This window comes from Megachile rotundata, chromosome 1, assembly GCF_050947335.1.
Source record: "Megachile rotundata isolate GNS110a chromosome 1, iyMegRotu1, whole genome shotgun sequence".
Lineage (NCBI taxonomy): Eukaryota > Metazoa > Arthropoda > Insecta > Hymenoptera > Megachilidae > Megachile > Megachile rotundata.
The window spans coordinates 22,681,988-22,709,896 of NC_134983.1; the positions used below are offsets into that span (position 1 = coordinate 22,681,988).

Consider the following 27,909-nt stretch of genomic DNA (forward strand, 5'->3'; position numbering starts at 1 on the left):
CTTTGAAAGGAGCACATAATGAATAAAAATAGCAAGTAACTTTACAAATAATTTATTGTACACAACTTACATAAATAGCACAATGACAGAGGTAACGTGACAGTATCGATAAAAGTACACTTTTCGAACCGACTAACATCGATTCCTCTCGAACGAAGACAGTCGACTCAACCTTCGAATTTTTACAATTTTCATCCCTCAACAAATGTGCACACACCGTGGATCAGAATGGAATAACGGAAAAAAAGAGGGGACAGGAGGGTGAAATCTACCGGGGCAACAAATACGATCGGTTGAATTTGCTACGGATGTTCGTAAACAAAATAAAAAATAAACGAAAAGAAAAAGGGGAGAGAAGAAAACACACTAGCAACGCCATGTTTCAAGGGGTACCCGCGTTCATTCAGTAATCCGTCGCATCGGGACCTGAAAATCGAAACAAACCATTTTATTAACGTTTTTTAAAAACAATCGTGAAATTCTCGTGAAAAAAAAGAAAGAAAAATGGTGCTCCTACAATAAAATACTGGCGAGCAAGACAAGACGCTTAAATCCTGCTACGCTACTTCTCTAACGAGCAATCTCATTCTTCAACGAAAAATGATCTTATATTTAAATTAACAATCGCGTGTATATCGATTTAACGGTGAACCACGATTTACCGTTGAACTGGCATAAATGAAACGTTAGTACAGATGCATCGTACATGCAGTCCTCGGTTGCTGGAAATAACGATACGATTAATCGAAGCATGCACGGACCAATCGGTTCGATAATGATTCTCTGATTAGGAAACGAGTAGCAACGTAAAACCACACTGCAAACTCAAATTTCTTGGGTTTATCCTTCGAACTTCTCCTGAAGTAAAAACCTTCAAGCTCTCCAAACTCTCGAATCGAAAACAGACACATCAAGCGTTGATTAATCGAGGAAGAAAAACTCGTGTCTCGTCGGTTCGACGTTGGTTAGTAACAAACCTCAGCAAAGGCACAAAAAAGTAAACAAAAAAAGAGAAGAAAATATAGAATTTCGAGTCACAGGATCGACACTTTGCGGTATAGATTTTGAAGTGAGAAAAAAAATCGCGGTGGCCCGTTTAGACGCGGAGAAAGTGGAGGTGGATCGGTTGAGAGTGAAACTGCGAGGACTGACGAGAGCATTCTTTACAAATGGATATTGTCGAGGAAGTTATTTCAAATGTTTCAGATCATAAATCCCTAAAAATTTACAAGTGGGAAGACTTCTTCTTTTGATTCTTCCTTGGTTACTTACTCTTATAGGAAAGATTTGATCTTATACCACCTGTTGCTATGTAAGATAATAGCAATACGGCAAATAGCAGATGCACAGCGATATAACGATCAGCTAATGCTTTCAAACTGACCCACTCTTAAATCTAACGGAACTCTTAACATCGCAATCCACGAACATGCAAAGGTCCATTAAACTCAGAAGAAATGTTCAGAACCTAACTTTCTACAGTATCCATTTGCAAATGCTCTCGACAGCTCGAGAAACTCTCAAGTGACCCCCTTCCAGGAACATACAGAAGTATAGAAAAAAAGTAAACAAAAAAGAAGTGAAGAAATAATAACGAACGAGAAAAAAATATTTTCGTCAATATATATAAAAAGAAAATAAAGTGCGAACAGATGAGTATATGGAAACGATATGTACCGATAGAAAAAAAAACCACGTAGCCTGTAGCCCCCCGGGCATAGTCAGCCCAGTCTTGCGAATCTAGAGAAAAGTTGCGCGAGGCTCGTCCGTGGACCGGTTGCTCGCGGCCAAACGCGGCCTCATTCTGCCCCGGGCCATCAGCAATGGTCGGATTTAAGGTTCACGGATGGGTTCGAGGGTACGGGACTGTCGCTAGTGTTATTCGTTCGTAACGCCTGAGGTACGCTCTTGGTACTTTTGATTCTTGGACATAGCACGTTCACCCTGTACGACCATAACGGCCTTCTACTCTCTAGGACCTTGAAGGCCAACGAGGGCACCACGTCGTGGTCACTGGTCACGGGTGATTTGCACGTCTTCCAGGCCTGATAGTAAGGATCCTCCTTGCAGGAAACGCGTTCCTGCCGGGTCAAGGGGTGACCCTGGCGGAACGAGTCTCCGTTCTGATCGGGTACCCTGGCGTTTTCGCTCTCGTGCAGTCTTCGCCACGATTGCTCGCACATGGGCGAATACTCGGGCGACGTGACGCCGCTGGAATAGTTGGAGCAATAGTTCTCGTCGTAGCTGAACGCGTTGTTGCTCAGAGGTAGACTCAGGTACTTTCTTCTGTTGGGTGTGTCGTTCGTCTCGGTGCCCTCTGGGAGGATCGAGTCGTCGTTCAACAGTCGGAACAGTCTCGAGTGAGTTTGAGTTCTCTGGTACTTCCTCATGTTCCTGGAGGAGGTGCATTCTGAGTCGGTGTCCACCTCGGAGATCATGCGACTCATGTCCGACGTGACGCCACTGTCTTCGTCGTCGGTTTCGTCTCTGGAGTTCTGCACGCTCAGTAAATGTTTGCCTTCTTTGGTCTTCTCTTCGACGTCCTCTTCGTTCTTGTGATTGTCTTGAACGGTGGAGTTCTGTGGAGGAACTTCATTCTGCAAATCTGTACTCTGACAGTCCGAAGCTTCTTTCCAGTTGCAGTCGGAGACTATCACCTCGGGTTTCAAGATGTTTCTGTTAATGTCGTGAGTCTCTACAGTTGTTTCTTCGAGGATTACTTCCTCGTGCGAAGCATCAAGGTCCTTGTTTGCACAGTTCGTTCTCCCAAGTTCTTCAAGGTCCGTGTTTGTGCAGTTCGTTCGCTCTTCTACGTCCTTGTTCCTGTCGTCTTCCTTCTTTACGGTCTTCTTCGACTTGATCGTGAACTCCGTCTCCACCGTCTCCTCGCAGTTGATTCTATTGAACCTCGTCGGTATCTTCCTCAAAGTGAAGTTCACGTGAGGCACCACGGGATCCTCGTTCTTCTCTACCTTTCTTTCGTTCTTAGATCTACGTTTACTCTCGGAACTATCCCTCTTCACGGTGAAGTCCACGCTGGTGTCGTTGTTCACCAAAAAATTCGCAGAAACCTCCTCGGTCTTCTTCTGCTCCTGACTCTTTGAACCCCGACCCTCATCCTTGCAGGATCTCTCGGGTTTGATCGTGCTGTCTCCAACGATCACCGTGGTCACGTCCTCGTTGTTCTCCGAAACCGAGAACCTAAACCGCAACGGTAGACTGACACTCACCGTCGTAGTGTCAGCTTCGTCGGGCGGGTCATCCGTGGCCTCGAAAGGCGTCACATTCTCCTCGACGTCCACGTTCTCCTGCGGCCGAGGACTCACGGAATCAGACCGCTCTACGTCCTCGTAGATCACGCTCAACTTATGAGGAAACGCGTTGGTGTCGACCTCTTCAGGGTCCTCCAGTTGCTCATCCTCGTCGGAGTCCGTATTATTCCTAGACTCTTGGATGTCACACTCGTTTCCAGGACTAGTCTTGTCGCTGTCCTCGAACCTACCGTGAGGATTCAGCCCTGTCGAGTACGCCAGGTAAGAATCGGAGTCGTCGCTGTCGGAAGACGTGTCATCCGCGTTGTTGTCGCTGCTGCTCTTAGCGGAGTCGGCGATGGACTCGTTGTCCGACTCGCTGGAGTCGCTGGAGTCGCTGGTGTCGATGTAGGTATAGTTAGGCACGTTAACGTTCAAGCTACCGTTGGTTTTCTTCTCCGGCTGGTCTCCGTTCGGTTCTGAAACAACCATCGCTTCAGGAATCTCTTCCTCGTCGGTAATGTTCATGGCTGTGGTGCAATCACTGTCCTTGCTGTTGCTGCTAGGGGTTCTAGACACGTGGCTCCCTCTGTCCCACCGAGGAGTCGGGTCCTCGGTATCTCTCGAGCCTTCGTGATTCTCTTTAGGCATCGTTACACCGTTATCGACTTGAGAGTAGTTATCGATAGGTGCAGAGCCTGGGACTACGTAGGACGCGTAAACACTGGGGTACCCGTTCTTGCCGGGGTCGTAGTAACCCGGGTAGTTTTGATTGTAAACGGGGAAGTACACGTAGGCGGTGTTGTCCGAATGATAGGGGAACGACTCGTTGGTGACACCGGGATAAGGGAGAGGATAGTAACTCCACCAACCACTGTCTGGGGACCAAAATGGAGGCGGACATGGGGGAAGGATGACACCCCCCTGCTGATTGCCCGGCACGTTATTCTCTGTTTGGCAGGTGTAATCTGCTTGACGATTTTCTTGCGTGGCTACAACAAACAGCACAATGCATTCAGACAAAGAAGTTCAACTGTTCCTAGTGGGGTGTGGTGTGGTCTTGCGTTTCTCCCTCTTTTCTCCCAAATTATGGCTCCTCTCCTCTCGCGGTGGAAGAACGCGCGATAGACATTTGCTTCTTCCCTTGATGTTCTAAACTTTCGCTACGAAAGCGAGTCGATAAGCTCCGGATAAGATAAATGTAGTTTTTAGAGAATGTGTACGCGATAACGCCTTGTCGATGACGTATTCGCCGTTTATCGCGTAACTCGAGCTTCGCAAATGTCTGAGAACGATCTTCCTTTGACTGTCGAAACAATCGACGGACAAGCGAGATGGCACGAAATCGGAGCATCTGAGGGCAAGGATAAGCATCTGACGCGTGTTCGGTCGGCTACGAGAAAGAAAACGTGTGATCCTGTGTTCAAAGGAAATCATCGAAAATTTCGTGAACGCAAAACCAGCTCGTCGATCAAGTCGGCTCGAAAACGGCGTTCGTGTAAAGCGACGATTACGTTCGAGAAGGAAAACATGCTAGTAATATTCTGGACGGAGTTCTCGCGTCGAGGAATCGTTTATTTAATCTCGAGAAAATATCTCGTGATCAGGGAAAGGACATCTAGTATCTCGTCAAGATAGAAATCTTCGCCTCGACGATCGGCCCCCAGTATCAGAGTCCAAAATATTCGTGTCCAGATACATGCAAGTGACCACTTGTAATTACAGTAAATCCCAGCGAGTAACACGTGAAATCAATTAATACATGCAACATTCCCGTTAAAGTACCCAGTCCATAACTCGCCATACTTTATTAATTTCTAGTATCTATATAAACGATGTTGCTCTATACAAGGCATATCCGTAAGTAGAGAAGGGAACAGTAATACGTTTACCATTTCAACGATCGAAAAGTAGACTCTCGTTATATTCCCGCGGACGGGGCTGTGAAGCGGTTCATTCTTGAAACTGGCATGATCTCGTTTATTGACACTGTATGATCGAAGTACCTACACATGTGCTGATAATTTAGAGTTCTAAATATTCAAGCCAGAGTTCTAAAGCTTTGGACTTTAAGAAACATCGAAACCCTGCAATCTAAAATTTACAAAGTTGCAAAACTTGCAAGATTTTTAAAAGTTCAGAAACTTTAGAATCCTAAATTGCTAAAATCCCAAAGTCCCAAAATTTGTGAAGAATGAAAATTTTATTGCCAAAAATCCCTAAGTCCCAAAGTATCCCCCAAAAATTAAAATTCCAAAAATTTTGGTGCCCAACCGCGAATAAGTACAGTGACGGCAATATAACGAGAGTCCACCGTAAATCGACGATTCACCTACCATGCACTGTTCAACACTTTCGTATCGGATTTTCACCGCCAATGAAACTGTAGCTCGATAAAAATCGTCCACTACCGTATCATAATTTTAATACCAGCTCGAATGAGATTTTGAACGGGAAACTGTCGCGAGATCGAGGAATTTTCGTTATTCCTGTGAACACAGGATTCGGGAATGTATCCAGCGACGGCACGCAATAAATTGTGATTACTTCGGTTTAATAATCATCCATTAGAATGTAAGACGCTTGTCACTGAACATTAATGTACAAAAGGTCAATAGAAGCTTCTTGCGATTAATCTTATGAACGAGTAGCGTGTTCCTGCATGAATGATGACGTGTGTATACGCTGAAGAGATTGTACGAGATCTCGATGTTCCACGGTGAGCCGATTTATCGCTCGTCGATACTCACCGACGCTTTCCGGTGCCGTCATGGCTTGCAATATCCTGAAGGATCTCGAGGGTATCGCGCTGCCCATGTACTTCTTTGGCTCTGGTACCTGTTGCTCGCTCGGTGGTAGGTTCGCTTGCGTTTCTTCTGCGCATGCACCAATATATCATCAGCATATTAGCATCGATATTTCAACTTAAATCGCAAAATCATCTATTAATCCTTTGACTACGGCAGACTTTGGCACGCACTGTTCATACGGTATGGTACGAATTCACTCGCGACGTCCACTGGGTACGGCGAAATTTTACGTTAGACATGCATTGGACGCCTATTGGCGCCAACAGTTCCGGGAACATGTTTCGGATGCCAATAGGCGCCAACAGTAGTCAAAGGGTTAAGGATCTATATATCATGGCAAAGGGCTTACCGAAAGTCTTTGAATTTCTGTTCTGCTTCTTGTTTATGGCGGATTGCGCTCGCGGTGCTGTAACAGATATCAGGTGTAAGAGCAATTTAATTCATTCTAACATCTCTTGACCTATATTACAAAATTAGCTAAAAGGTCAGTAGAAGCTTCTTGCTTCACACCATGCTTCATACAATTTTTATGACGTTTGAATATTGTCTAGTGGTCAAAATAATGTTTAGTACGCATTTCTTTTGCTGGTAAAAATTTGTGACATCGGAAAAACAGCCCCTATATTTAAAACAAAGATAAATTCAAGGAAAATCGATTATTTTCTGCTGAAAGAACAAGTTTAATTTTATCTTCAAATTAAATTATTATCATCAAATAAGTTTCTTCTTCATCCAAAAATAAAAAGTTTTCGTGAACGAACTGTACCAGTGTTCATAACGGGGGTGTCACCGGAATCCGTCATGGTTTGCAAGAAGCGGAAAGCACGAGACGGTATCGCTGCTCCGCGATATCTGGGATCCTCTTCGTGATGAAGAGAAGATTCATTGTCGACTAAAAAAGAAGAAAATGTATAAAACATATTTGATACTATACATTTAACTTTGTGGGGCACAATCGTACCTTGTTCCTTAAATTTGTTCATCAAAACTCTATCATCGTCGGACAGCTGGAGTTTCCGTATCTGTTCTGAGTCCACATCGTTGGAGTCTGTGTCGGTGATCTTCTGGAGGACGCGGAACGATCGAGACTGAACTGGACCGGACTCTGACTGCTGGATCTGTACTGGCACGCGTTGTGGTATCCTGTTGATAATAAATAAGGCGTTACACAATCTTCGCTGAATGCATATTTGATAAAACCATCGATAAATAAAACTTGCGAAGTGCTTGCGAGACCTAAGATACAAATGTGACAATATTTTCAAACAACAAATATTATAAAACTGAAATTAAATTAACAACTTGTCAGTGGTCCTCTCTGTACACATCTATTTTGAATAAATTAATAAAAATAATTTTTAAGTTAGTCGGTAGCATTAAGTGAAGAGAAACTTACACCTTTGCACTTTGATTTTCAACATTCGATACGTTATTCCTGACCGGTTGCGAGTACGGAGTATTGGACGCAGGTCCTCCTGCGGGTTTCCTGTCATTGCCTTCGACCATAATAGGTATGATGAAGGTACCACCCGATGGTTGATGCTGAGGCGACTGTGGCTGCACTTGATTTACAACTTGATTTTGATTCATAACTTGAGCAGGTGGTTGACCCCATCGTTGTTGATGATGAGGACTCGGTTGTTTGAACTGATGATGACCTGCTTCCTGCTTCACGTCGAACACGGATGGTCTATCCTCGATCTAGATAAAATAAATATACAATTACAAATTTGCCTAATCAATACACACAATTTCTTGCCTAAATAAATACATAAAAATGACATTTTCTGATACTACACATAGAAAAGAACGACAAGGAACAACCCTTGTCACATTCGACAAACTCCGTCCACTAATTCATCTCCTCACTTCATCTACTTCATTCATGTACTTTATCCACTGATTCATTTATTCTACTCGGTCACATTTCAAAAAAGCTACCACTAAATCCACCTATAAACCATACTATATCTACACTATAAACTATAAATAAATCCACAGACTTACGCGAATGGGTATCACTCGTTCCTGCGGAAAAGCTTGCGTATTGTTCTGCGGCGTAACTGGAGGACTAGAATAAGGACGTCTCTGTTGCTGTTGCTGGTTAAACTGTTGAGGCTGCTGCGATTGAGGCCTCTGCTGAATAGGCTGCTGTTTCTGTTGAGTTTGTTGCCATTGCACTGGCTGCTGCTGGGGCTGTGTTTGCTGAACCGTCGCGTAAACCGGCGGTGACGTCGGACTCTCCGGCGACGAGCTTTGCTTATTCACGCTCGAACGTTTCGCCCACTCGGGCAGCTCTTCCTGCGGTTTGTTCTTGTTCTGGAGCCAGGGCGTCGGCGCTTTAGTCAGCGTCACCTGGGTTGGCGTGCTGGGACTCTCGGGGGAACTCGGCTGAACCGAGTTTATAGCAATCGGTACCACTTTCGGCTCTACTTTGGTCACGATTTTCATCGGCTCTGGTTGCTTTTCTGGAACTGGAAATTTGAGGTATAATTAATTTTTGTTAAGGTGAACTGAGGATGGGGAGCATTTTGGGGGTTATTGTTGGGGTTAAAGGTAGGGGAATTTGGGGAGAAGGAGATTTGGGAATTGGGGAATTGGGAAATTGGAAAATTGGGAATTAGGGATTTGGAGAGTAGAGTTGGGGAGTTGGGAATTTAGGAGATTGGGAAGTGGGAGATTTGGGAATTGGGGGATTTGGGAATTGGGGGATTTGGGAATTGGGGGATTTGGGAATTGGGGAATGTGGGAATTGGGGGATTTGGGAATTGGGGAATGTGGGAATTGGGGGATTTGGGAATTGGGGGATTTGGGAATTGGGGGATTTGGGAATTGGGGGATTTGGGAATTGGGGGATTTGGGAATTGGGGGATTTGGGAATTGGGGGATTTGGGAATTGGGGGATTTGGGAATTGGGGGATTTGGGAATTGGGGGATTTGGGAATTGGGGGTTTGGGAATTGGGGGATTTGGGAATTGGGGGATGTGGGAATTGGGGGATGTGGGAATTGGGGGATGTGGGAATTGGGGGATGTGGGAATTGGAGGATGTGGGAATTGGGGAATGTGAGAATTAGGGGATGTGGGAATTGGGGGATGTGGGAATTGGGGGATTTGGGAATTGAGGTATTTGGGAATTGGGGGATTATGGAATTGGGGAATTATGGAATCGGGGAATGTGGGAATTGGGGGATTTGGGAATTGGGGAATTATGGAATTGGGGAATTATGGAATCGGGGAATCATGGAATCGGTGAATTATGGAATCGGGGAATTATGGAATCAGTGAATCATGGAATCGGTGAATTATGAAATCAGTGAATTATGGAATCGGTGAATTACGGAATCGGGGAATTATGGAATCAGTGAATCATGGAATCGGTGAATTATGAAATCGGTGAATTATGGAATCGGTGAATTATGGAATCGGTGAATTATGGAATCCGCGAATTATGGAATCAATGAATTATGGAATCGGTAAATTACAAAATTGGGAAATTATGGAATCATTGAATTACAAACTCCCCATCTTTCCCCCAAATTCCACTTACTAATTGGAGGAGATCTGTTCGCAGGAGGCGTCGGAGGCGTCCTATTCGCCGGCGGCGTCGGAGGAGTCCTGTTCCCAGGCGGCGTAGTGGGTGCCCTGTTCGCAGGAGGTGTCGGAGGTGTCCTATTGGCAGGAGGTGTTACAGGTGTCCTGTTCGGCGGTTGTACCGGAACATTGGTCGGGAACACAGGGATCGCGACTTGGGGCTGAACGAACAGATTCGCCCCGGTATTTGGCGCTGGTGTCGGCTTCGGTTCGAGTGTTGACTTCGGTGGACCTTCGATACCTTCGTCGTTCGCGTTCTTCGCCACTCTGCGTGCCATTCGTGGACTTCGAATCTGGGATAGGTCCAGCTTGCCACCCATTCCCGGGGTGTACGTGAACGGCTTCTTATCCTTCGTCAGCATCGCGTTTTGGATGGCCGCTGGTGGCTCGTAAGCGTCGTTGCTGGCTATCTGTGGCCGTTTTATCGTTGGTGTCTATAATTAAACGCGGCTGTTAAACTTACATCGACGACATTCGTTTCGTCGGATCATAAAGTTTTACGGTGGAAAAATACCGAATGCTTAGGGGATCATTTAAACAGCCGGGCTTAGGAAAGTTGAAGTTATGACCTGGTATATTCGCGAGTAGAGATTTAGGAATATACGCTTCAATAATGTACAATTTTTATATCGTAAACTCCTCATTTTTGTAAAATTGATTTATACATCAAAACATTTCCGTTATGTTTTATTTGAACATCTACATACGTGAAGCAAACAGATCCACTCATCGAAATTAAACAAATTCTTGACCAGTGAACGAAGTTAACCTTGATCTACCTCGCAATTTTATTACCTGCCAGAGGAAGGTCGCACAAGAAATTCAAGTACTTCAAACTTCTTTAAAACATCTTATTTAACAAAGTAACGACTATCAGAATGATCTTGAGTTTCAGTACAAATCGATTATCAAGTTTACTCGAAAAGTAACGAAGGTCATGGAGTTTTATGAAATTTGTTTGCTCACATTCTTGCGGGAGAGTTTCATATAATCCGTATTATAAATTTTGCACACTCGACATTCTTTATTCGATACGTCAGTAACAGTGTGAAACCGTGTAAGAAAAATATACATCCTTCAAATTATTGTATAGTCTTCCAAAACTTGAGTCACGTATCTTTCAAAATGTAGTCTAGGTTATTTTAAAACATTATGACTGATCTTGGTTAACGAGTGAGGTATGATCAGTGACTGGGTTTGAAGTAACTTAGATTAGGTTTTGAAAGCTGAGTACAAGAGTACTCAGGTTTTAATGTATTGTTTGAACACTTCTATTTACTGTGGGAGCACAAAGAGATTTAGGACATATTTTTCAAAAATGTATTTATGAAGTGAAGTATGTTATATTAAAACTTTTATGAATATAAAATTTTCATTATATATGCACAATGATGATTGATCATTTGTATAGCGACAATTTTCAAGTTCGTTTTTATTTAATGAATTTGAAGAAACTTACTGCTAAAACTTTCACCAGTTCAAAATAGATGTGAATTACACTAAAAATGTACATTGACAACTTCTGCAGCGATAGATTAATTTTAAGTTCATTCTGTTTAAATGAATTTGAAGTAACATACTGTTAAAACTTTCACTAGTTCAAAATAGACGTCAGTTACATCAAATATGAACGTCGATAATTAATTCCTAGTGTGATGCATTAATTTTCAACTTCATTCTGATAGAATTTTAAATGACATGCTAAAACTTTCACTAGTTCAAAATAGATCTCAGTTACACCTAATATTAACACCGACAATTAATTTCTAATGTGATGCATTAATTTTTAACTTCATTCTGATAGAATTTTAAATGACATACTAAAACTTTCACGAGATCAAAATAGACGTCAGTTGCATCAAATATGAACGTCGATAATTAATTTCTAGAGTGATACATTAATTTTCAACTTCATTCTGATAGAATTTTAAATGACATACTAAAACTTTCACTAGTTCAAATTTTATGTCAGTCACACTAAAAATGTACATAGAAAATTTCTGCAGCGATAGATCAATTTTCAAGTTCCTTCTGATTAAATGAATTTGAAGAAACCTACTGCTAAAACTTTCACGAGTTTGGATCTCGTGTCACAAAAGTCCACATCATTTCTACAGTGACGTAAAAATATGTCTACAGTGTGCAACGACTTACATTTAATGTAAAACTTGATAAAATAAAAGATCTCACCATATTGAGGCACACAAGAAAGGATCATCCAAAAAAAGACACAACACGTTTGATTCGAAGCGTAGATTCCATTGATTTGGCCGAAGGCAACGACACTCGCTCGACGAGTTATGAAGGCAAACTGACGAAGCAAGGCTTACCTCGACGGTGTTGATCCTCATGGCCGGCACCTGACCAGGTACTGGAGGCGGTGGTGGTGGAGGTGGAGGCGCGGGACAAAGTCCTGGAACGATTAGCTATTTAGTGGAATGCTAACGAGAGGGCCAGCAAACTATGCGAACTCTGCACATCCTTTTCGTGCAGACTTTCACGCGTGCCTCACCGGAAACCGGTGTTTGCCGAAGACTTACCGTCGTCCTTGAATCTTTTATCGAAAGATAAAAGATGGAAAGAATCTTTCGATAAAAGATATAAAGAATCTCTTGGCGACCGTTTGTCGAGGTATTGTCGATTATGTTGGTAAGAGATAAACGTGATCAAGTTTGACATTTTTTTAGGTTATGTTTGAAGGTATATTCGTATCGATCTGAAGGATCCACTAAAACCACTAGGTTGATAATAAGGATCCGTTTATCGGCCATGTTTGAACAGAACCCATAATTCACTGATTTTATAATTCACTGATTTCATAATTCACTAATTCCATAATTCACCGATTCCATAATTCCCAAATTCCCAAATCTCCCAATTTTCAAATTTTCCAATTCTCAAATCCCCCAATTCCCAAATTTTCAAAATCCAAAATCCTCCAATTCCCAAATCCCCCAATTCCCAAATCCTCCAATTTCCACATCCCCCAATTCCCACATCCCCCAATTCCCACATCCCCCAATTCCCACATCCCCCAATTCCCACATTCCCCAATTCCCATATTCCCCAATTCCCACATGCCCCAATTCCCACATTCCCCAATTCCCAAATTTTCAAAATCAAAAATCCTCCAATTCCCAAATCATCCAATTCCCAAATCCCCCAATTCCCAAATCCTCCAATTTCCACATCCCCCAATTCCCACATCCCCCAATTCCCACATCACCCAATTCCCACATCCCCCAATTCCCACATCCCCCAATTCCCACATCCCCCAATTCCCACATTCCCCAATTCCCAAATCTTCAAAATCCAAAATCCTCCAATTCCCAAATCATCCAATACCCAAATCCTTCAGAATATTCAAAGATCAAATAAGTTTCCACGTTTCGAGAGCTTCACAAGGTCCACAATTTTGCAGTTTCCAATAGTAATTTTAATGTAGCAGTTTTAATAGTAAGTTCACAAATTTGTACTTTTCTTTTAGTAATCATAACTGAAGTAGAAATTTATACTATTGGAAGTACAACTGCAAGTACAATTTCGTAATGAAAAATATCAGTAAAGAAAGCATTAAAGAAATAGTGTAAATTATTAGAAATAAAGAACAGTTCGAGAGTTAATTCTGAATCTCCTTAGGTTAAGTAAATACTTGTAGTGTTATAGGTAAATATTTATTTACGTATTATTACGAAGCAAGTGTTATTTGCATACGTCACGTTTCACGTGTGTTCGCAATGTAGTCCATAAATAATTGTTTGCTTTGGCACTGATCTACGTACCTGTCACCAGACCATCCGAATTCCTGAAAAGAGAAACACTCGGTCATTTACGGAAATACTGTTACGGTGTCATTAACCCTTTGCAGTTTAACACTAATTTCAAACGATAATCGTACCAGTTAATTATCGGTATTCAACAAAATATTTAGTAAATAATTTTCATCTGCAAAGAATTAAAATTTTAGGTACAACTTTTAAGCAATAAATTATAATTCTGTAAAGAGTCCTTGAATTTTTAAATCATCTACTATCTCCAAAGTTTACAAGCTTATTAGTCAATCATCATACTATTCAACAAAATATCTAATAAATAATTTTCATCTGCAAAGAATTAAAATTTTAGGTACAACTTTTAAGCAATAAATTATAATTCTGTAAAGAGTCCTTGAATTTTTAAATCATCTACTATCTCCAAAGTTTACAAGCTTATTAGTCAATCATCATACTATTCAACAAAATATCTAATAAATAATTTTCATCTGCAAAGAATTAAATTTTAGACACAACTCTTAAGCAATAATTTATAAATCTGTAACGAGTCCTTGAATTCTTAAATCATCTACTATCTCCAAAGTTTACAAACTTATTACTTGATCATCTTACTATTCAACAAAATATTTAATAAATAATTTTCGTCTGCAAAGAATTAAAATTTTAGATACAACTCTTAAGCAATAATTTCTAATTCTGTAAAAAGTCCTTGAATTCTTGAATCATCCAGTATTTTCAAAGTTTACAAACTTTACGTTTGAATTAGAAGTTCGTCAAGGATCCCCAAGAACTCTTATACTGTTGAAGTATACCGATGCTCGTGAAAATCTAAGGCAAAGATTTTTAATGAGATTCATACGAGGTTCAAGACATTCCTGTGTTATCTGCGTAGAACGCAATTGCTCGGACGTTGAGTCACGTTGCAATATAGGTATCGGTATTTTAGTGCACCTACGTATGTCAGATCGAAATTTCGAAGGCACTGACCACTGTCATATTTCGGTCAATTTAAGATTCAGCTGTTTCAATTAGGACGTAATGTTATTGTATTGGATGCAGTTGCATTGTTAAAAACATAAATTTTGTCTTGGTGGCTCGCTTTTAATATCATTTTAAATATATCAATAATATGGTGACACTTGAGTTGATAGAAAATAAAATTTCAAAAGACAAATGTATATTATTAGTAACTATGTGATTGTATCAATTATTTGAGATAGATCAATAGAATAAATTTTTGATAAACAAAATTAGAAGATTTGTAATATCCAAAAATCTTTTGGTTACATCAATCACTATCATAAATTATTTCAGTAGTCAAATATAATTTGATATATATTAATATCACTATCATTTTATATTATAATAAAGAATGTTACAATTTTCCAACTAACATATTTTAAAATTATGTTGAATGTCAAAATTATGATACAAATATTGTATTACAATTTCCTTATAATTAAAAAGATCAACATCACAATTTTAACAATTTATAATATTCACAATATCAATGATGATAGTAATTTTCTATGAAGATAGAAAGAACTAGCTTGAACTTTTAAAAATAAAAAACAGTGAAATAATGTGAAAGTTTCATTTGCTCCGAACCACAAAAATAAAGTAGAAAGCAACGCGTCTTTTATCGATGAATCCCCTAGCGAAGAATCTCACTGCACCAGCTGACACAACAAAGAGCACCGAGTCCCAAAATACCTGAATCGAAGTGTATTTTCTGAATTCCACGTGCGAGCGATCTACTCGGGAACGAAGTAACGCGATTTATTTGCTTTCGCGAGACACGTTGTCGTATGGATCGGCTCTACCGAACTGCTTTTGGAATTATCAAGGAACGATGAATGGTAACCCACATACACACGTATTGTCACGACCGCGAGTTATCTTTCCATGACTCGGCTTGCTTCATTACCTAATCCTTTTAAGGAAATCTTCGCTCGGAAGGCCTCGCTTAATTACCTTACCAACCAATTGCTCGCTGTTAATGAGTTCTGATAATTTCATCTATCTTACTAGATTTGTTGGAAGATTTATTTACGTACTCATACATACTTCATTGTTCATTTCAGAGGATAGAAAAATTATTTAATTTTTAGGTACAATTATGTACTATGTAATAATTGTGTACATTGAAGCAAGAATGATATGTGCATATGTGATATCTAGTTGATAAAAAGATACTCATGTGTGATATACATATGAATGTCCACATATGTAAATATTCATTCTTGATGCAATTATGTACTATGTAATAATTGTATACATAGAAGCAAGAATGATATGTGCATATGTGATATTTAGTTGATAAAAAGATACTCATGTGTGATATACATATGAATGTCCACATATGTGTAAATATTCGTTGTTGATGCAATTATGTACTAAGTAATAATTGTATACATAGAAGTAAGAATGATATGTGCGTATGTGATATCTAGTTGATAAAAACATACTCATGTGTCATACACATATGGAAGTCCACATGTGTGTAAATATTCCTTCTTGGTACAATTATATGTATGCTATGTAATAATTATAAACATGGAAACAAACATAATATGTACGTATATGATTTTTAGTTGATGAGTTACATACTCATGTGTCATACACATATGAACGTCCACATATGTCCACATATGAGTTACATACTCATGTGTCACAATTATGTACTATATAATAATTGTGTACATAGAGATAAAAATAATATGTACATATGTGATTTTTAGTTGATGAGTTACATACTCATGTAACATATGTGTGTCACATATGTGAACGTCCACATGTGCAAATATTCTCGGATATTAAAAATTACATTTCATCAACTTGTTCTTCCTAAAACAAGCAACTTTTATCATAACTTTGACAAGCTTCTGAATAAAAAGCTTCTCAATATACAAAGATATTATTGATTTAATTTTTCTTCGTCTAATTCTTCACCTAATAGGTTATGGAATAAAGAAATCACGAGTGCAGCCTATATTCCATCACAATTCAGAATAATCGTGAATAGAGGTTAAACGATAACTGCTTTCAAACGACGACAAATTGTAACACGATCGTTCAGTCACTCGTTTCTGACTGGCGATATGCTTGCTAGGCGAAAAATGGCCGGCAATCATTTCGCTGATGAAATTGCGTGTAGTCGCGGTTATGATGATCCTCTATTTAAAGATGCGATATTTTTACAACGGTTTCAAGGAGCGGTCAGCTATCTGTCTAATATCGATACTCCTCTATTTTTACTATTAGCACTGTCGGTGATCTGTCCTGGTAGATTACTATATTGCTTGTTTCACAAGGTGACTGAACCTTATGAAACCTGGAAGTAAACGAAGATTGATCTCTTTTAACCGAAAAAACAACTGACAAGTCACACACTTCCGGACTTAACTGCGAGATCGCGAAATAGTTTGAAAAGAATAACAGATTGAATATTTGCCAGAAATACTGAGTATAATTCTTACGTCTTTGAAGTACTTTGACGTATACAAATTACTGTATTGTTGGATACCTGTTGTCTAAGTTACACGTGTTAACTTAGGATTTTTTAAACATGGAGTTGTCTGTAAAGAATTCCATTCTGAATTTTGGAAATTTCAAATTTATTGTCCTGTAGGTTAGAGAAATTGCAGTTCCTAACATTTGAAAGATTCACAATTTAAAAATTTGAAATATAACAAATTTGAGAATTGAGAAATTAGAAAATTTGAGTATTCAAACTATTCCAACATCAGTTCCTTTAAAAGTAGAGTCCAGAAGTGCCCCATTTGTTCAGAGCTAACGCCGGTACTGCACGTCCATTTTCCCCGTAGTCAGTGTTATAAAAAAGACTTGTCCTCGACCATCAAGTAACCCCAAATCACCATCACAGTGACACGTGTAAAAATGTGAGCCAGATCCGAGCATCCAATTTGATCACGCGTTTATTTTTTTTCCAGCAGGGTATCTCGTCGTTCGATCATCGTTCAGCTAAAAATCACGCCGCGAAAATGTTCGATGTGTTCACCAGGAAAATCGAGTATTCATTATGAATTAACGTTGCTTTATCGGTAACAATGATGTCACTCGATTCGACGTTAAAATTAGTGACGAAACATGATGTTATACGTCTGCGTATATAGTCGTATTTCTTCATAAAAATACTACCAACCATAAATATGGACATTTACTTGGGAAACTCGCAAATTTTCCTCGAATAAACTCGCACAGTGTTGCGATATATAAATCGAATCGGCACGTGCCGCGACTGCGGTGCCAAAATAAAAGCGCCGTTGTTTCGAGGCGTTCTCCAAAATTCTATTATTATATGAGACTATAGAAGTTCGATTCATTGTCGTCGGATCTTAGGTATCTTAGCATCAGTTTGGGAATTTGGAGGTTTAAGGATGTAGGAACTTAGAAATTTCAGATTTAGACGATAGCACTATGAGTTATATCATTTACGACGCGTTGGTATTGCTATGTGATGTATTACCAGGTGTTAACTATGCTACGCGTCGCATCACCATGCGTGAATATTCCTACGCGCCGTATTACCACGCGTGAGTATTACTACGCGCCCTATTACCACGCGTGAATATTACTACGCGCCATATCACCACGCGTGGGTATTGCTACGCGCTAAATTACCACGCGTGAGTATTGCTACGCACCGTACTACCACGCGTGAGTATTACTACGCGTCGTACCACCATGCGTGAGTATTGCTACGCGCCGTATCACCACGCGTGGGTATTGCTACGCGCCAAATTACCACGCGTGAGTATTGCTACGCACCGTACTACCACGCGTGAGTATTACTACGCGTCGTACCACCACGCGTGAGTATTGCTACGCGCCGTATCACCACGCGTGGGTATTGCTACGCGCCAAATTACCACGCGTGAGTATTGCTACGCACCGTACTACCACGCGTGAGTATTACTACGCGTCGTACCACCACGCGTGAGTATTGCTACGCGCCGTATCACCACGCGTGGGTATTGCTACGCGCCAAATTACCACGCGTGAGTATTGCTACGCACCGTACTACCACGCGTGAGTATTACTACGCGTCGTACCACCACGCGTGAGTATTGCTACGCGCCGTATCACCACGCGTGGGTATTGCTACGCGCCAAATTACCACGCGTGAGTACTCCTACGCGCCGTATTACCACGCGTGAGTACTACTACGCTCCGTATCACCACGCGTGGGTATTGCTACGCGCCAAATTACCACGCGTGAGTATTGCTACGCACCGTACTACCACGCGTGAGTATTACTACGCGTCGTACCACCACGCGTGAGTATTGCTACGCGCCGTATCACCACGCGTGGGTATTGCTACGCGCCAAATTACCACGCGTGAGTATTGCTACGCACCGTACTACCACGCGTGAGTATTACTACGCGTCGTACCACCACGCGTGAGTATTGCTACGCGCCGTATCACCACGCGTGGGTATTGCTACGCGCCAAATTACCACGCGTGAGTATTGCTACGCACCGTACTACCACGCGTGAGTATTACTACGCGTCGTACCACCACGCGTGAGTATTGCTACGCGCCGTATCACCACGCGTGGGTATTGCTACGCGCCAAATTACCACGCGTGAGTACTCCTACGCGCCGTATTACCACGCGTGAGTACTACTACGCTCCGTATCACCACGCGTGGGTATTGCTACGCGCCAAATTACCACGCGTGAGTATTGCTACGCACCGTATTACCACGCATGAGTATTACTACGCGTCCTACCACCACGCGTGAGTATTGCTACGCGTCATATTACCACGCTGTCAATATTGCTACGCGCCGTATTACCACGCGTGAGTATTACTACGCGTCGTACCACCACGCGTGAGTATTGCTACGCGCCGTATCACCACGCGTGGGTATTGCTACGCGCCAAATTACCACGCGTGAGAATTGCTACGCGCCGTATTACCACGTGTGAGTTTTGCTATGCGCCGTACCACCACGCGTGAGTATTGCTACGCGCCGTATTACCACGCGTGAGTATTACTACGCGTCCTACCACCACGCGTGAGTATTGCTACGCGCCATATTACCACGCTGTCAATATTGCTACGCGCCGTATTACCACGCGTGAGTATTACTACGCGCCGTATCACCACGCGTGAGTATTGCTACGTGCCCTATCACCACGCGCTATATTACTCCGAACTAAAATTGCTACGTGCCCACATTAAACCACCCATACTCCCTGCGTCAGCAAATAAAAAAAATCAAGAAAGTTGCAACCCATAAAAATTCTACCAATAACCAATAAAATTTCACCAGTAAGATAGGAGATTAATCTTGCATGTCGGCCGTAGCACGATTTTTGAAGCATCCTGTAATTTCGCATGGAAAGTCGATGATGTCACACTTGATACGTGACGGCGGTAAGGAACGTTAATTTTAATCGCAAGAGAGGTCCTAATATAGCATCGGACAATCAAGAGGAAGCAGTTCTATAGAAATCGCTTGCAGACGGAACCGATCCCCGGCAAAAGGCGAACTTTCTCGGAAAAGCTCGGTCATGGCGAATCGATGGCGCGATGTCGCGAAGCTCGGAACCCAGCCAACAACAGGCCGTGGTGCGTACAAGTGTATTTAGGTAGATACGCGAGGTATAGTTAAATTTAGAGCGGGCCGACCTGCGCGTTACCGCGCCGCACAAAATGCTTCCGATTATTTTATTTTTAGGGCTTCGACGCGGTTTCGCATCACGAAGACACCTGACGGTGTCCGAATAAAACGAGCGAATTTGCAAAATGATTGGAGTATCCTGGAAACTCCATGACAATTCCAATAATTTGTATTGCTTATAATCAGCAGTACTGGTGGTTGTTATAAATTGTTGCATATAATTATTAATCTTTATGATGTTATGTATAAGTCTGACATCATGCTGTACCTACATTAGAACATGTCTGCATATCTACATTGTCAACAATATCGGTAAGAAAAATAATTAGGATGTTCTAGTTACAAAATGAGATTTCATGAAATTCTTCAATCTTGTATAATCTGTAATGTATGATCATTGTTTTTGATTTAAAATTGCAAACCATGACGAACGAAATTTATGTATAGTTCCTTTATGTGGATTTCAAGCAGGGCATTCAGCGATGGAGTCTGGTATCAATTTACGTAAAAGGTATAATTATTGAGAGAACAATGTGGTTGTTGATGAAATTTTGTGTAAATGATACGAGTGTCTAAAATGAACCATAAGACTCGAATATGCAACCTCGATTAAAATGCATAAAAATTAAGATACAACTATTGGACGTGGACGAGAAGACACACATGTGGATACGTTTTTATATGTATCAGCCAAAGACCACGCGTGTGGATATTAGAATTATTTTTTAAAATTGATTTACTTGAAAATTTATTTATTTAGAAGTCAAAGGAACCATCATCCAATAATGACTATTTTATCCAAAAATCTTGACATGTTAATAAAGAAGATTGCTTTTGGACGACCACATATATGTTCAACAATCATTTACTTTACAAACCCATTAATCTTTCAACACCCATTGTCAAATACTTGTACCTTACTTATTTTCTTAACCACAATTGTGCTACATTTACTAACACAATATCTAACGTATAGACATAAAAATAAAAATACATGAATTCAACAAAAATACGATTCAGAATAAACAGAAATAGAAGAAGAAATATCGAAGACAATCGTATCGAGTGGAAATGGTTCAGATGCAGAACGAATCCGCGCAGACGGTTTGGCAAAAAGAAACTCGATTGTCGTCTCGTCGAAGGAGAAAGCAATGTATGCGCAAAAAGGGTCCACTCGTGTTCGCGAATGGTGAATGGACCGGTTGTGGAGCTCGCGAGCGAATCTCGGGCAGCACAGCCTGATGGCTAATAGAGTGAACAGGGTCTGTGAACGTTTGTTCGAGCTGGACGTCGAAAACGCGATGCGCAACGATAGACGCAGCGTTAAAAATACACCGCATGGCCAGTCCGACACGACACGTGGCAATGAACAATTTTCTTGTACCTTCTCGATCGAAGGGTCGTTCACACCTGCGAATTTGCCTGATGACTAGGCACGGAGGTGCATACAGTCACCTAGCGATCGCGCCAGACCACAATGGAATCTACAAGTACGCGCGGAAGTTCACGCTTCTTACGGTGTACGAGATGGAATTTTAGTTTTTAGTTGCGTTTTAGTGTGAGAGATATCTCTTTTATTGGCGAGTTTTGTAGGGTTTCTGGTAATGGATGGGAATTTGGGAATTGGGGGATTTGGGGAGTAAGGGATTTGAGAATTGAAGGATTTGGAAATTTAAGGATTTGAGAATTGGGGGATTTGGGATTCGGGGAATGTGGGAATTGGGGGATTTGGGAATTGGGGGATTTGGGAATTCGGGGATTTGGGAATTCGGGGATTTGGGAATTCGGAGATTTGGGAATTCGGGGATTTGGGAATTTGAGAGATTTGGAAATTGGGAGATTTGGGATTTGGGGGATGTGGGATTTGGGGGATGTGGGAATTCGGGGGATGTGGGAATTCGGGGAATTTGGGAATTCGGGGATTTGGGAATTCGGGGATTTGGGAATTCGGGGATTTGGGAATTTGGAAGATTTGGAAATTGGGAGATTTGGGATTTGGGGGATGTGGGATTTGGGGAATATGGAAATTGGGGGATGTGGGAATTGGGGGATGTGGGAATTCGGAAGATGTGGGAATTGGGGGATGTGGGAATTCGGGGGATTTGGGAATTCGGGGATTTGGGAATTGGGAGATTTGGGATTTGGGGGATGTGGGAATTCGGGGATTTGGGAATTGGATGATTTGGAAATTGGGGAACTTGGGAATTAGGAAATTTGGAAATTAGGAGATTTGGAAATTGGGAGATTTGGAAATTGGGAGATTTGGAAGTTGGAAAATTTGGAAATTGGGAGATTTGGAAGTTGAAAGATTTGGAAATTGAAAAATTTCGGAATCTGAAAACTTAAGAATTTGGAAATCTAGGAATTGGTAATCTGAGAAATATAGAACTATAAAAACCTTCAAAGTCTACCTCCCTACCTCAATACTAATTTTCCCGCCATAGCATCCCAAGATCACAGACTCCTCTCTCCACTAATCAAATTCATGAACTATCATCTATTTTTATATCCACCTAACAATAGTATATAAAATCGATAGATAGTATTAATGCTTCATAACACGTACAAAGGAATAATTTACTTTATAAAACGTTATAAATGCTATGGAATAAATATTACAGTATAGGTTAGACACAGTGCCGATCTCTATTTAATGGCGGAGCCAGAGCAACAGTCGGAGACGTTCAAAATTGGATAATTCGTAGGCGTAGACCTAGAAACACATCGGTGTATTTCTATCGCGACGGTGTCGTTCGAAAAAGCATCGACGAATACGATCGTCTGAAGTGGGAATTTTATTGCGATAGAAACGTCCAGTGACAACATTGTTGATGAATACGTGGATATTTGTGATCTACTGTGGCGAATTTTCGGGAAACGAATTCATGGAAATATTTTTTATTCTTCCTGTTTCTGTTACTATTATTAGAAGTAAATTCTTTAAACGCAAATTTATATGTACATTTTAATTTAAAATATACATTATACCATTTATGTCATTTAACTTAATTGATAAACAAGTTAAAACAATGTTTTAAAACTGTGTTCTTTCTGTTTCGATAATATACAAAACTACAAATAGTTACTGGGTTATATACAATGAGAAAGCAGTTCCAAAAATTTATGGGTATAGTTTGCAGTGATATAAGTGAACTTATAATTTGCAGCCATATATTCGAACACCACTGTACTTCCACAGGAACTTGCACGTAAAAACTTCGGTGAGTTAAAATAGTTTCCCTAAAAATATTCAACATGTTTTGACTGTGTTAAACCACTTATTAAAGTAAATTCTATGATGTAAAAATATATATGAAACTTTGAAAAATTAAAAGTTTGTCTAATAAAGAGTCTGTCTAAATAAAAATTTGACTAAATATGACATATGATTCAAAAATAATCTACCTAACAAACAACATAATTGCACCGTGCTACCAAAAATTATAAACACGTCTGATCGCCGTCCAAGACAATGTTTTTTCAAACTCGAAAATTCGCTGGTCGTTCCAAGGGTAACGTCCAAGACTGGATCTAGCGTGGGCGTGTTTCGAGAGGAACGTGGCCAACGTGAGATCGTATTTTCGCGCGAAAACGTAATAGACGATATTTTTAAACTCGCAATAAAAATCCAACAATTAAGTGATCGAAGATCAACGCTCGAACCACCAAGGAAGTTGCAGGTACAGATGAATAATAAGGGCGGTAATCGAACGGCGTTTCGATGCATCGATTATTTCATCGAACGACTAAGCGAGATTACTCATCCGCGTGGATATAGAAACCCGTCGTGGGTGGTGACTATAAACACGCTTCTGAACTTCCCCTGCTTCGATGCGTCGACTTACTTTCTTGTTTCTTTCTGAAATAGCTTGTTTGCTCTATTGTATATTTGCTTCGACGTTTTGGAAAATTCCTTGTAGTTATAGGTGGCTTCTATATTTTTTTTTAAAGGAGCAACAAAGTAGACATTTTTCTTTTTTAATCATTTCTGTTTGAATGTAATGCATTGAAGCTGTTAAATGTAGCTGGTATTGTTTATATTATAGACAATTTAATATGTTGTTTTAACAATATACAATTTCTGTTTGAATGTAATGTACTCAAGCTGTAAATTGTAGCAGATATTGTTTATATTATAGACAATTTAATATGTTGTTTTAACAATATACAATTTCTGTTTGAATGTAATATATTGAAGCTATTAATTGTAGCTGATATTGTTTATATTATAGACAATTAAATATGTAGTTTTAACAATATAGTATTTCTGTTTGAATGTAATGTACTCAAGCTATAAGTTGTAACTGATATTGTTTATATTATAATTAATTAAATATGTACTTTTATCAATATACAATTTCTGTTTGAATGTAATGTACTCAAGCTATTAATTGTAGCTGATATTGTTTATATTATAGACAATTAAATATGTAGTTTTAATAATATACAATTTCTGTTTGAATGTAATGTACTCAAGCTATAAGTTGTACCCGATATTGTTTATGTTATAGCTAATTAAATATGTAGTTTTAAAAATATAATATTCTTAAATGTACTGCTAATAATGTAGAATTATGTAGTGCATTTTAAAACAATATTATTAGAGTGTTATTTAAAAATAATATCTAGTATAAGTAGCTTATATAATTTCAGTTGTAGCTAACATACTCATATTTAACTTTTAGAAAATGTTTATCTCCAAACTCTTCCCTCAAACAATTTTACCTTACAATTTTATCCCACTATGGTTTTATCCTACTTCTATGATACTTCCTACTGCTATGATACTCAAAGACAAAATATAATTTCATATGTCTGCCTCAAATGAAATTTCATATCGAACATCGTTGTAGTAACACATTTAGTAAGCTCTTCAATAACCTAACCTCTTAAGTAACTTCTTCAGTAACCTAACCTTTTCAGTAACGTAACCTAACCTCATTTAACATTTTACATCATAGAATAGCAATTGCAGCAGCCATCGATTGATAATATAAACAAGACACGAATTAATCGATACAGAAAGCAACGATCTATAGTGAACGAAGAATCATTCTGTTGGCCAGTTCGATGAATACTCGTCGATGTTTTCCTTTTCGACGACAAAATATAGGTCGAGTCGTTTCTTGGAATCGTCGCAAGGCCCGTCGTTAAAACTGCCATCTTCAAAGAACGAGTTCCACGCGTTTTACCATTCTCGATCGACTCCGCGGTCTTCAACGTCAGCTTACGAGCGGGTCAAAGATGAATTATTCCTCGGAAGACTTGGATCACGACATCTTGGTCTTATTGCTTCGAAATAATCATCCTTGGCACTCGGTCGTGTTTACTGATTCACTATTTATGTAATTTCAAATGGCTTTAAATAAACGTGCGAAGCTGAACGATCCATTGTGAACGTATTACGAAGCAACTTTGAACGTAACAATTTTCGAGAAATTTCACAGTTTTGGGTAATTATATCCACGGTTAAATTCGTGATCTACAATTGTAACAACGGACAAGTTTTGTAACTAATTCTTGAAAAAATTCTGGTAACTATAATAATGGAAGCAACAATGAATATGCTAATAATGAAATTAACAATGAATATATTAAAAATGAAGTTAACAATGAATATACTAATGATGGAATTAACAATGAATATGTAAATAATGAAATTAACAATGAATATACTAAAAATGAAGTTAACAATGAATATACTAATGATGGAATTAACAATGAATATGCTAATAATGAAATTAACAATGAATATATTAAAAATGAAGTTAACAATGAATATACTAATGACGGAATTAACAATGAATATGCAAATAATGGAATTAACAATAAATATACTAATAGTGAAATTAATAATAAATATGCTGGTAATAAAATTAACAATAAATATGCTAATAATGAAATTAACCATGAATATGCAAATAACAAAATTAACAGAAAATATACAAATAATGAAATTAAAAATAAATATACTAATAACAAAATTAATAATAAATACACTAATAATGAAATCAACAATGAATATGCTAATAATGAAATTAACAGTGCCTATGCTAATAATGAAATTAAAAATAAATATGCAAATAATGAAACTAACAGAAAATATACAAATAATAAAATTGCCCATAGTGAATCATAATTTGAGACGATGTACCAGAATATATGTAGATGAATATTTGATTCGTGACTATTCTGCCATACACAAAAATGGCGCAGCGGGAGATTTAAAAATCGAAGGAGCTTCATTACATTGCTTGATTAGAAAATATCGAAGCAGGGAAAATAAGGTTGAATTACAACGACACCATGAACGCGAATCCCGACCTTTCTCAATCCCTAAACGTGATCCAAAAAGCTGACGCTATTTTCGTGCAACCTGGAAGCAAGGAATTCGAATGCCCAGATTGCCTCGGTCACCAAGATCCCTCACACTGCTCACTCTCGAATTAAAACGTGTTTGTCTACCAAACATTGTAATCGCTTTCGACGATTCTATATTATAAGCTAATGTAAGTCTTCATCTGTCTTCAAGTTTAAAAAAGAAGAATTAGATTTTGATTTTTCGAGTGAAAGTAGGGTTAAAATCTTTATATCTTTGAAATGATTAAGAAATCTTCTTTCTAGGTCAAAAATCTGAATGGATACTATATAACATGAAGTTACAACTATTAAAAAAAAGAAAATAAAACTTCACTCCTTGAATAAAAATTATTACCTCCTTCTTTTTAAACTGGCAACTTAAGACCCCAGAAAATATTCTTCTTAAGTTAGTTTGGGACAGAACCACATTATGTACACACTAAAATAATGTTTTAAATTCCAAGCAACTTAAATTTGAAGCAAAGATTTATCTTCGGTTTTCGAGAATCAAATATTAATTAAAACTTGTGGAACCTAATCATGGTCTCCCAAATAAAAATCCTTACAGATTGGAATACACATAAGTTTCTCTTACAATCGCTAACAGTCTATGAGCCCGGGTAACATTTTACAGAAGCCACCGAGGTGGTCTTGCAAACAATCTGCCTTCAAGTTCCAGAAAAGCTGAACATCAATCTCTCAAGACAAAATTCTAAAAACAATCAGTTGAGACTTTCAACATTCCCAACCGCCTGACTCCACAACTCCGAGATTCTGGGTTAAACCTCCCAAAGCTTCAATCTTTCAAATAAAATCCTTATAGAACAAAAACTCACATAACTACAAGTCAATCTTACAATCCTACATTCTATGATCCAAACGTCTCACAGTACATCATCTTGCAAAGATCACTTGCAAGACCTAAACTTCAGAAAAGGAAATTAAACACTGATTTAACACTCCATGATCTAACTATACCTAAAATTACTCAATAACCTAGAACGACTAGATAACCTAAACTGACTAGATAACCTAGAATAAATTATCAGCTAGATGTTAAAAAGAACCTAAAGTCCTAGCCTAAGTCCCTATCAAGTTCGAAACCAGTAGCAAATGCTGCGAAAGAGCAAGTTCAAGGTAGGAAGGATGTTTAGCAGCATCCGGTTGCAAGGTACGATAGGTAGAGGAAAATCCAATCTTACCCCACGAACGTCGAGGTGCTCATGTCGGATAACGTTTGGTATCCGCTGGACGCAACGAAATCCGGTGTCCCGGGTAAGCTCGCGCCGCCTCGTGCCGCTTTCCACCAGCCGATAGGAACCGGTTCTCTCTGGTCGTGCCTGTTCCTCGGAGGTCCCTGATCGTACCAGGAGGTGGAAGGTGACGGATATGGAAAGGGACGAGCAGCACCGATGCCGACACTAGCGCGCGCCCGCTGCTACTGCGGCCAAACCATCCGCCGACTCGCG

The 27,909-nt window shown here is 39.6% G+C and overlaps 1 protein-coding gene and 2 long non-coding RNA genes across 5 annotated transcripts; 2 read left to right on the top strand and 1 right to left on the bottom strand.

The window, feature by feature from the left end:
- Positions 1–36: 36 nt before the first annotated feature.
- On the bottom strand, positions 37–27,895 carry LOC100876569 (uncharacterized). 3 transcript variants are annotated; one of them, XM_012298911.2, is made up of 12 exons: positions 27,643–27,895; positions 13,436–13,458; positions 11,984–12,066; positions 9,610–10,087; positions 8,069–8,535; positions 7,458–7,762; positions 7,023–7,204; positions 6,828–6,953; positions 6,411–6,467; positions 6,002–6,127; positions 1,678–4,243; positions 37–426 (listed from the first exon to the last, which is right to left on the bottom strand). In XM_012298911.2, the coding sequence occupies exons 1-11, from the start codon at positions 27,663–27,665 to the stop codon at positions 1,818–1,820; spliced, it is 4,296 nt and encodes a 1,431-aa protein (XP_012154301.1). In that variant the 5' UTR covers positions 27,666–27,895; the 3' UTR covers positions 37–426; positions 1,678–1,817. The 3 variants fall into 3 exon arrangements, with proteins under 3 accessions (XP_012154301.1, XP_076394048.1, XP_012154303.1); XM_076537933.1 differs by lacking the exon at positions 27,643–27,895 and adding an exon at positions 15,140–15,254; XM_012298913.2 differs by lacking the exons at positions 13,436–13,458; positions 27,643–27,895 and having other exon boundaries at positions 11,844–11,985.
- Positions 19,288–24,100, top strand: LOC143265484 (uncharacterized). Its single transcript, XR_013040090.1, has 3 exons — positions 19,288–20,392; positions 20,552–21,600; positions 22,702–24,100. It is a non-coding gene; the product is annotated as an uncharacterized LOC143265484 (long non-coding RNA).
- On the top strand, positions 24,847–27,015 carry LOC105664366 (uncharacterized). Its single transcript, XR_001097569.2, has 3 exons — positions 24,847–25,614; positions 26,210–26,589; positions 26,705–27,015. It is a non-coding gene; the product is annotated as an uncharacterized LOC105664366 (long non-coding RNA).
- Positions 27,896–27,909: the final 14 nt, after the last annotated feature.

Coding starts and splice junctions, on each gene's coding strand:
- LOC100876569 (XM_012298911.2), bottom strand. CDS start 27,665: ATGAGCACCTCGACGTTCGTGGG. Junction 13,459..27,642: donor AGCACCTCGACGTTCGTGGG/GTAAGATTGGAT, acceptor TTCTCTTTTCAG/GAATTCGGATGGTCTGGTGA. Junction 12,067..13,435: donor TTCGGATGGTCTGGTGACAG/GTACGTAGATCA, acceptor TAATCGTTCCAG/GACTTTGTCCCGCGCCTCCA.